Source organism: Nicotiana tabacum, chromosome 6 (genome assembly GCF_000715075.1).
Source record: "Nicotiana tabacum cultivar K326 chromosome 6, ASM71507v2, whole genome shotgun sequence".
Lineage (NCBI taxonomy): Eukaryota > Viridiplantae > Streptophyta > Magnoliopsida > Solanales > Solanaceae > Nicotiana > Nicotiana tabacum.
This window is the reverse complement of record NC_134085.1, coordinates 4,153,830-4,165,328: the sequence shown is the minus strand read 5'-3', so window position 1 is coordinate 4,165,328 and position 11,499 is coordinate 4,153,830. Positions and strand designations below refer to the sequence as shown.

General features: G+C 34.9%; 1 protein-coding gene across 1 annotated transcript; it reads left to right on the top strand.

Moving 5' to 3' along the window:
- The first annotated feature begins 7,489 nt into the window (after positions 1-7,489).
- Positions 7,490-8,386, top strand: LOC142181662 (uncharacterized). Its single transcript, XM_075255060.1, has one exon. It carries the CDS (start codon positions 7,490-7,492, stop codon positions 8,384-8,386), a length of 897 nt encoding a protein of 298 aa, XP_075111161.1.
- The last annotated feature ends 3,113 nt before the right edge of the window (positions 8,387-11,499 follow it).

Below are 11,499 nucleotides of genomic sequence, written 5' to 3'. Positions count from 1 at the left end.
CCCCAAGTAACGAAAGGCCAAGGAGAGGACATGGGATGCAACTCTGAAGGAGGCGAGTGAATCAGGTTACCATGAATTTGGCATTGGTGACACTTGCGAACAAATCTGAAGCAATCTCGCTCCATAGTAAGCCAGTAATACCCTGTCTGCAGAATCTTATTCGCCAAAATATATCCATTCATGTGAGGTCCGCATACCCCCGAATGCACTTCACTCATGATCCGCTCTACTTCTGTAGCATCTACGCATCTCAACAAGTTTAAATCTGGGGTCCTCTTGTACAGAATTTCCCCATTCAGGAAGAAACCACTGGCGAGCCGTCTTATAGTTCTTTTTTGATCTCCTTCGGCATGCTCTGGATATTCTCTTGTTTTCAGGAATCATTTTATGTCATGATACCATGGTTCACCATCTGGTTCTGTCTCAATTGTATTGCAGTAACTGTGTTGATTCCGAACTTGGATTTCTAGTGGATAAATATGAGTGTTGCCTGGATAAGGGAGCATCGAAGCTAAAGTAGCCAAGACATCAACTAGCTCATTGTGAAACCTGGGAATGTACCTGAACTCGATGGATTTGAATCTTTTGCTCAAATCTTGCACACATTGTTTTTACGGAATAAGCTTGATGTATTGAGTCTCTCATTCGCCTTGGGCTTGCCGGATAAGCAAGTCAGAATCTCCCATAACCAATAGTTCATGCACATCCAGATCGATGGCCATTTCCAAACCCATGATACAAGCTTCGTATTCTGCCGTATTATTAGTACAGAAGAATAGAAGTCGGACCATCGCAGTGTAATGGTGTCCAATAGGTGAGATGAGGATTACCCCGATCCCAACTCCTTTGATATTGACAGCCCCATCAAAATATATTTTCCATACAGGGTGATCGTCTGGAACCACTTCCTCTATCGAGTTGACCTCTTCGTCCGGGAAGTATGTGCTAAGTGGCATGTACTCATTATCAACTAGATTCTCTACCAAATGATCTTCCAAAGCCTGTGCTTTCATCGCGGTGCGAGTGACATAGACGATGTCAAACTCTGCGAGCAGGATTTACCATTTTGCGAGCCTGCTGTTGATACCCAATTTTTCCCTGTATATTTTCAATATGCAAAATACTCTCAAAATAGCATGTATATGCATATATAAGTATGTCCCAAAGTTTCAATATTTTTTTCTTATTTGTTTTAAGATTTTTTTTAATCAATATATTGCCTTATTTTAGTAAGAAAAGCCCAATAATTATTCTCAAAATTATCATTTTGGCAATTCACTTATGAGATTCGCATATCTATACCAAAATGTAGCTAACATAATTTTTTTATATTTGTACAAAAATTATTTAGTATTTTTAAGCTAAAATTGCATATAATTACAATATTAGCCTATTTCAAGATTTAATTGTGTTTATAACTATAAATTGACTCCAGTATTTTTTATTTTTCATCACTATATGTTATTAATCATTTTAGTACCTTTATTTTAATCCTAGAAATTACTTTACTATTTTTCATAATTTTAAAGGGAAAAATTGGCTATTTAAATAATAGCCCAATTCGTTTCAATTTTAGCCTAAAATCTGACCCCAAATTGGATTGGACCCCAATTTTTGACCCAATTTCAATTAAACCCAACCCAGGCCCCAATTACCCCTACCCGACCCAAAACCTTATTAAATCCTAGCCGTTCGGCCCTCACTCGTTCTTACCATTTTTAATTCCAAATGACCCCCAATACCCCTCATTTGCCTCACTCGTCTCTATCTCTCTACCTCTGGTTCTCTCTAGAACCTTCCCCCTTTCACATCCTCTCCGATGAGTTCCCTTCATCTTTTCCGGCCACCTTCTGACCTGAATCCATGGTGGTTTCACCACCCACCAAGCCACATATGGCTCCTGGCGTTTGGTTACTAGAGCTTCATGACTTGACCATGAAGAGTTGGTTCCATACCTCTATTGATTCAAGTTCCACGGCCATCTCCGGCCTGCTCCCGCGAGCCAAGCCTGTTTCGAGCCTGGCCTCGACTCTTCTTGCTTAGATCCAAGCCTTTCTCATCGTTTGGGTTCCTCTGAAAGCCCTAGCTTTTGAGGTTTTTCTAATCTCTTTAGATCTATTCCAGATCTATGCTTTCCCTAAAGTTTTTAAACGATTTTCTTTCGAAAAAAAACTATTCTGTCAAAACCATTTCTTTTTTTCGATCTAGGGTTTTCTGAGTTATTTAGATGATTCTCCGATTTTCTCTTTTCTTTCGTGTGTTTCTTCTACTGTATTATTTCTTTACTGTGTTCTTGTATGTTTCTTATTAAGTTTCCTCTACTGTGTTCTGATTAGTTTTCTTCTACTATGCTGTGTATTAGTTTCTTTTACTATGTTTTCTTTGAGCGCTTCTACTGTGTTTCTCATGTTACTCTTATACCATGTTTCTCATGAGTTTCTGTTGCTGAAGGAGTATGTTAAAGGTTTCAGTTCTTTTCTGAGACCTCTGAACCTATTTCGACTTAATTACTTGCCCTCTCATATCCGCACTCGACTGATGGTAGAAACCCAAGAATTTGGGGGGAGGGGGGGCTTTTCCAAGTTTGGGAACCATTGGCTATGTGATTTGCTTGAGCTGGTTTTATCTCAAAAGAAACCCTAACTCTTTCAGACCTATTTCGGGTGTCTGAACTGAGTTTTGAAGTCCTTGTTTTTTATATGATTCTGACTTTTGCTAAACTCTTCTAAGGTCTTTTACACTGGATTTTTGTATGCTACTAGATGCTACTTCTCTTCTATATTGCTAACCTATGTGAAAGCCATGCTCCTATAGTCTATTATCTACTGATTTTTCAATGACACAACATTAGCTTAACATGTTTGTATGCTCTTTATATGTGCCGGATTTCCCCTCTAAAATGGCTTTCAAATCTTGATTAGTTTCAGACTTCCTTCTGTATAGGTTTGATTGATTTCTTTCCTTTTCTGCTGATTTCCCTATGACTCGATTTAAGTTACTCTCCTTAAATTTTCTAACTCGGTTCATTCATGGACCATTGATTACAAAATCTTTGATCCTTGATTTGCTGGCTACTAATTGATTTTTCTTACCTTATTTATGTAACCGTGTATTTCAAAATTTTGCCCTTGAGTAACTTCTTATGTATTTACCCCTAATTGCATGCTTTGCACAAGATGTTTATTTGATTTCTTCCCTTAAATAGTTTTCCCATTTGAATCTGAGTTCCTTAATTAAAGGAAGTCTTATGTGATTGATTCTTAATTGATATTCAGTTCCTTAACTATTTTCTTACCTTATTTCTGCTTGTTTTTTACACTATAAATACACGACTCTTTCATTGACACAAGCAATCACTCATTCATAGTCTTTCTGAACTCACACTTATACGCAATAATATTCTCTCTTCTTGTCTGCACTGTGGCCTGTTTATAAGACCTACTGCTTTTCTCTATTTGTTTCTTTGAAACTGGTATGTCCTGAAATAACAATGTATTTATTTACGCTTTTGTATCCATGTTTACTTACTGTTTTTGTATAGTTCAACACTTAAATTAATATGCTGATTTCTCTATGCCTGTTTTTATTATGAATCCCAAACCCTTGCCCCTATGTATTTGAGCTACGGTTTAAGGCATGGCAATATGCAAATTATTGTCCATGAATTAAATTTGATCCCTTGGGATCCTAGCCCCTAAATAGTGTGTTCTAACAGGCTTATGGGTGTGCTAGCATTCTCCATTGCTGGGTATTCCCACAACTTGCCCTTGCCTCTTTACACTCTCCCCATTCCCTTGAACCCCTATGTGTACTTATTTGTAACTGTTTCCCTTCCCCTTTCCCCCTCTCAGAATTCTGTTTCTGCACTTGCACTCTCTCTTAGTCTTTAAGTTCTTCCCCCCCTCTTGTGAGCCTTGCTTTGGGACCTTGAGTTCCCTCTGAACTTGGACACTTGAGGGTTGGCCTTTCCACACTGCACTTGTCTTAATCTGGTAATATGTCTGGGTGTGAGCACTGCCTGGAGTTTATTTGAGACTCTTAGGGAACTCTGACATGCTCAAATGGGAGAAAGGCTTTGGATCATGAATCTCTTGGAGTTGATTTACCTCATATTTCAGACACAAAGTCTGAATCAGGCTCTCCTTAGTTGTACTTTTATTTTCTAATGTATTCTTCTGAATCAGGCTCTCCTTAGTTGTACTTTTATTTTCTAATGTATTCTTTTACTTTATTCTAGGCTGAAATAATTTTGTAATAAATATTTGGGGTTGATTAGTTAAAAGGGCGGGTAATTATGTATGCAAAAAGAGTAGATTCCATGTCTATAGGAATTCTGAATTCTACATTCTCACATAGATACCATGTCTATAGGAATTCTGAATTCTGCATAGATACCACGTCTATAGGTTTTTGAATTCTGCATATTCAAATGCATATAGAAGCATGTCCATAGGGAATTCTGAATGTCCATTTTCATATAGAAATCATGATCATAGGTCTGCTACTGTCGTCTAAAAATCATGCCTATAAGTCAATCTGAATTTTGCATATGCATATAGAAAATATGCCTATAGGAATTTCTGAATCCTGTATATCCATTTTTCTCATATAGAAATCGTGTTCATAGGTCTTAAACAGATTTCTGCACCTAGATACCTTGCTCACAGGACTTAAACATTCAATTGCACTTAGGTATCATGTCTTAAACAGAATTCAGCATCTAGATTATCATGTTCATAGGTTTAAGACGAGTTTTCTGCATTTCTATACTACGTCTACAAGGTTTTAAAATCAGTAACGCCTAGAAAGCATGCCTATAGGAGTTTCTAATTGAATCTGATTCGCCTCACTTAATGTTAGATATAAAAATCAGTAACAATAGATACTGTCAGTTGCAAAGCTTATAATCAATTTGTTTGAATTCTGCCTTTCTTTTAGTAATCTGAGACTCTCACTTAGCCAGTTTAACGAGTACGCATATAGGGTTTCAAATAATTCATTTCAAGTTTTACTGTCTTTTGAATCATGCCTATAGGACCTTTGTCCTAATGCTTAGGCAAGCCTTAGGGTGATAACTATAAACTGAATCTGTTCTATTAACTACAACCATCTGGCAAGCCTGATTCGGGCTTCTTACACTACAACATTTTTGGCCTATAGCCACACTAATTATAGACAACACTTGAAAAGTGTTGCCAAAAGTAGATATAGATGAGCTTATAAAGCATGGTCTTTGACTAGAGTCTTTGGCCACGTTTTTAAAGGCCACACTTAAAAAGCGTGCTCTTATAATATAATGACAACACTTCTTAAGTGTTGCCAATTTACAAATTATTTGGCAATGTTTATTAATTATAATTCAACATTTTTGTAGAGTTGTTATATTCTAATACCAAATTTAACACTTTATAAGCGTAACGTAAAAATTTGTTATAAAATATTTCTCTTAAAATTTCCCCCCAAATACACAGGTAATGAAAATATTTCCCTCCTCCCGACCCAATACTCAAAAGGCAAAGTAATTAAAACATAAGATCCTCCAGAACGGTTCCCTTTCTTTTCCTCCTTACCCTAACTTTGTTGCTTTTTTTTTTTTTCTGCCGCTGCTTGATTGTGTTGCTGCTCCTTCACTATAGCAAATCTCCATCCTTTCTCTATTGGTTAGTATTTCTTTTACTCAAAGGTTTTCTGTAATTTGTTTTTCGATTTCTAATGAGAAAATAATCTTCTATGATGTATATACATGGGTATGTTGGTATAGTCTTCATTTTATACTCAATGTTTTTAACCTTTTTCTAATTTTAGATTCTTGGGCTAAAAAAAAGTAATTTTATTTTGTTTAATTTTTGGGAATAAGTTTTAGTTATTTTTACTAATTTCAGATTCTTGGGTTGAAAAGGAGTAATCTTTACTATTTGATTTTGGTTATATTTGATTGATGTTCCTTCTTATACTTAAAGTTTTAATTTATCTAGCTTCTTATTGAATTTTTTGGGGGCCGATAGAAGTTAAACAGGATTCGAAGAGTTGTTAAAAATTCATAGAATATATTAGGAATTTACAGAACAAACGAGCATTGTGGTGTTTCTAGCCATTCCATACAAGTTTGGTTGTGCCTAATGCAGTGCTTTAGAAAGGGTTCCAAATTCTTTACATCAAAGGGAAAATTAAATACGTTGTTGATCAAGAATTCTCTACATTGGAATCTATAGTTGTGATGCATTATTGTGGATCTCGATTCAGATATGTTTTGTTCATCTAGCTATGTGGATTGTGCAATATAGGAAGATAAAATGTGGTTTTGTGATTTCTCTCCTTCAATCATTAGAGTTATTAACGTTAATGGATTTTAAATTTTGATTCCTTGTTCCAATATCCCCTTTCTTAAACGCAGCACACAATAATGAATTGTTTGGCTGGTCTGGTGTTTCTTAAACTGTATTCATTAATTTTTGAAAAATAAATTATCTTTTTGTTTGATTTTGGGTGTCAAAACTTTAATCGATTTTTTGCAGTGTATACGTTTACTAATATTTGTATTCGACCTAATTATACCGAAAGGTTTCACAAGTAGGGCGTTATTTGCTTGAGTTTGTGATTTCAAAATATTTTAAAATTGCTTTTGAATTAGATGGTTATTTTGACTTAATTTCAATTGTACAACCAATTTTGGAGGTGCTAAGTATAGCTTGTAAAAGTATAGACCGTGATCCGCGTCAGAGGCCCTCGATTGATCAAGTGGTTTCATGGCTTGAGGCAATTGGAACTAGAAAAAATAGATGAAATTCATCTACTTTTTCCTTGTAGTCTTAGGTTATATTACTTATAAAGTGAAAAAGATCAATGTAAAGCAAACAGAAAGTCTAATTTTATAGAGTTGGTTATAAAACTGATAAATTGCTTTTTGGTTCACTTGGTTCATCCACAATATCTTTCATACATATGCGATGGTGACAATTGTGTCTGTATAGACATGCTTACCTTGGGTATAAGTCCTTTACCAAGCTACATTCATGTTTTATTTGTTATTTTTATTTTTTTGGGATCGAAAAGCTATTTCATTATATATATTTAAAAGGATTAGAAAAGTCAGTGCATTAGTTTGAACTTATAGTTATAGGATCATTACAAGCGTTGTTGGTATCCCTATAAATTTCTTGTGCGTAAAATTATTATATTACCTTCATGAACTACTTGGTTTATAATTTTATTACTTGTTGTCATTATTCTGTGGACCCTATTAATTTTACTCTTTTTCTCCATGAAGATTAGTCACGCTCAGGTAGATTTGTGGTGGACTTGAAGTTGGGTTTGCTTAGCGTACGTGTCATGACTAGGTAAGAAAGTCTTATTAGTTTACAATACATTAGTTTGCAAATTCACTCTTGACGTTTCAGATTTATTTTATAGCCAATGCTTAAATAATTATATATTTGAAGATCTAATAAATTTAATTTTTAGGAATTCAAATGTTCCATCCAAGGAATGGATGGATTTACCAAGGTATAGCAAAGCGTATGTCAATGGTGTTCAATCTTTCTTAGATTATGCTTACACTTATGGAGATCCTCAAGGCGAAGAAATTCAATGTCCATGTACAAAGTGTTGTAATATCCGATGGACTCGAAGGAATGTAGTGTATGATCATCTAATATGCTATGGATTTGTTCAAGGTTATACAAGATGGATTAATCATGGGGAATGGGATATTCCGATGAATGTTCACTGTGACATGGATGATAATGTTTACTCGTACGATGATATTGATGGGTTGTTGAATGATCAATTTAGAGATGTTGCACATGCTGGAGGAGTGTATGAAGGTCCAAATGAAGATTCCAATAAATTCTATAACTTAGTTGACGAGGCAAGCCAAGAACTATATCTTGGTTGTAGAGGATTCTCTATATTATCTTTCACAATCAGTCTGTATTTGTTGAAGTGTCTACATGAATGGAGCAATGCGTCTTTCACTTCTCTTTTAAAGTTATTAAAAGAGGCGATGCCTGAGTTGAACATTCCTATATCCTGCAATAAAGCCAAATCTATGGTAAAGGATCTCAGTCTTGATTATGAAAATATTGATGCATGTCCCAATGATTGCATGTTATTTAGGAATGACCATAAGGATGATGAATATTGTCATCTTTGTGGAGCTTCTCGATATGTTAAATATCCTAAAGTAGATATCGATGAAGTAGATAGCGAGTTGGAGGCTTCCAAAAAAGGTTATCGTGTTCCAACAAAAATTTTGAGACACTTCCCATTAATTCCTAGACTCAAAAGGCTATTTATGTGCTCAAAGACAGCAGATACATTGAGGTGGCATGACGAGGAGCGTTTTAAAGATGGAAAGATACGGCATCCTGCTGATGGGCAAGCATGAAAAGACTTTGATAGCTTGCATTCAGAATTCGCAAGGGATTCTCGCAATTTGAGACTTGGCTTGGCAAGTGATGGGTTCAATCCATTTCGGACCATGAGCATATCTCATAGCACATGGCCAGTTATTTTAATGGTGTATAATTTTCCTCCTTGGATGTGCATGAAACCAGAATACTGTATGCTTTCTTTGCTCATACCTAGTCCATGATCACCTGGAAATGACACTGACATTTATTTACAACCATTAATAGAAGAGCTAAATGTATTGTGGGAGTCCGAGTAGAAACATATAATGCTTCAAGAGATCAAATTTTTCAAATGCGAGCAGCTCTTTTATGGACAATCAGTGACTTTCCTGCATATGCTATGTTATCCGGTTGGAGTACAAAAGGAAATTTGGCTTGCCCTTGTTGTAATTATGGCACTAATTCTTGTTATCTTAAATATAGTCGAAAAATGTGTTATATGGATCATCATATTTTGATTCCGATGGATCATCCTTGGAGATCTAATAAAAGGTCTTTTAATGAAAAAACAAAATTTAGGACTCCTCTGACTTTGTTAAAGGGAACTGATGTGCTTAATAACTTACGAAATTTTAACAATGTATTTGGGAAGAAGCGAAAGAGAACAAATGATGGCCCTTGGAAAAAAGGTCAATTTTTTTGAATTACCTTATTGGCAGCACAACTTGTTACGTTATAACCGTGATGTAATGAATATAGAAAAAAATATAGTAGATAATGTAATTGGAACTCTTTTGGACATTCCTGGAAAGACAAAGCATCATGCAAATGCTCGTTATGATCTGAAAGAGATGGGCATTAGGAAGAACCTGCAACCAAAGGGTACAAATGATGGCAAGAGAACAAAGTTTGCAAAAGCATGCTTCTCAATGACCAATGGTGAGAAATCAGTTTTATGTGGTGTTTTAAAGATAGAAAAGTTACCTGATGGTAGTGCTTCCAACATATCTAGGTGTGTGCAGCTAGATGAAAGAAAATTATCTGGTTATAAAACCCATGATGCCCACTTCATATTACATTACTTGTTGCTAATACCAGTTAAAAGCATACTTCCAGATCATGTTGCTATTCGTCTATGTTCTTTCTTTCGCCGTTTATGTCAAAAAGTTATCACAATAGAAGAGTTAGATTGCTTGGAAGTAGAGATTAGAGAAACAGCGAATCAATTGGAAAGAATTTTTCCTCCAACTTTTTTTGATATAATGATTCATTTGACTATTCATTTGGCGAATGAGGTAAGGTTAGGAGGCCCTGTTCAAAATCGATGGATGTATCCGCCTGAAAGATATATGTGTACATTAAAATCACATGTTCGCAACTGAAACCAGAAGGATCTATTGCTGAAGCATATTTAGTTGAAGAGTGTTTGACTTTATGATCTAGATACTTACATGGAAGTGTAAATACTCGATTTAATCGAAAGCCCAGAAACAATGATGAATGTGATTCAATTAATGCACAAGCTTCCAGTTTGTTCCCTAATATAGGTTATCCTTTAGGAGCGAAAAAGAGTGATCCAATCATTTTAGATGACCGGTCACTAAATCAGGCACATATATACGTATTGAACAATTGTGATAAAGTTCAAGAATATATAAGGTAATTTAATCACTTATAGCATTTATTTATGTGGATTGATATTAAATTACTTTATTTATCATTTTACTAACAAATAAAAATACTTGTTATTTAGAGAACATGAGGTTGAGTTTAGTAATCAGAGACGAGGATCTAAATGGAGCAAGGCCAAGAATCAAAGTCAAAACTTCTCTCAATAGTTTGAAACTCGTTCTTTGAAAGAGGATGTGCCCGATCTTATAAAACAATTGTTCATCGGACCAAATTCAATTGCTAAAAGATATTCTGGGTATCCCATTAATGGATATAGATTCCATATGAGGCAGCATGATGCAAGGCGTAAAATACAAAAGAATGGTATTACATTAGTCGCTCTAACTACAAGTTTTGCAAGCTCAAAAGATAAGTTCAAACTCAGGTGTACTATTTTCCCAAACTGATACATTTATTAAATGGTCATTCTTTTGCTTCTTCTCTTAGATGATCTTCTTGGTTCGTCAAAGTTCAAAGTTTTGAGATTTGCAACAGATTTGTCAACTCAAATAGACTCTGTAGCATAATAAAAGGATGATATTGGTTGTGAAATTTGTATTTTTTGCATAGTAGAAGAAGGGTTTTTCTTCTTGCAGGTAGAGGTTTTATGGGGTTTGGATTTTCTCATGTCTCTTTAGCATTTGGTAGCATATCTGATAATCTAAATTTGTAATTTCCCATTAAACAATACCTTTACTTCTTTCTTTCTTTTGTTTCACTTAGACATGGTTGGTTTAAAATTTACATCTAAAGAATGAAAAGGTGTGTGAAATAAGCAGAAGATATATAATGTTGAAATAAGGTAGGGGTTGATGAAACCATATTACCTTATTTAAAATGGTATTTCACTGAAATGAAAGTCTTTATAGTTTATAACTAGAGTCATCTGTTATCTTATTTCTTAAACATTGCATATCTATGAGAATGCATCCACCACAACATTGGAAAAGGAAGCAAGATCATATACATGTAGATCAAGTCGATGAACATTGAATATTTCCTTCATGGAATGAGAATTATGTGCTAGTATATAGGACCTATATGCCTCTTTAGCTGACTGGTTCAAGTAATAGATATTTGCGACCAATTTTTCCGGAAATAAATTGTTGCATTGTTTAAACACCAATGTCCTCATAAGCTATAAGAAACATACTGAGTTGGCTAAATAATAAATAAATAATAAATACAAGCAGCTATCACAGATTTACCAGGAGTGACTAATGTGGAATCTACCCTCCCCAGACCCCGCGATGTGGGATAATACTGGGTATATTATTGTTGTTGTTGTTGTATCCAAGAAAATAAATGTACACTAGGGGTTGTTATGTGTCTAATTTCTTAAATATTTACCTTCTCACATACTGTTATATATTCTTACTAGTTGTTGCGCTAAAGTAATTTAATTGGTTTTGTATGTAGGATGAATCAAGCAACGACTCTTAAGAAAAAAAGTTTCGACTCCAAACAAAGCTCAAAG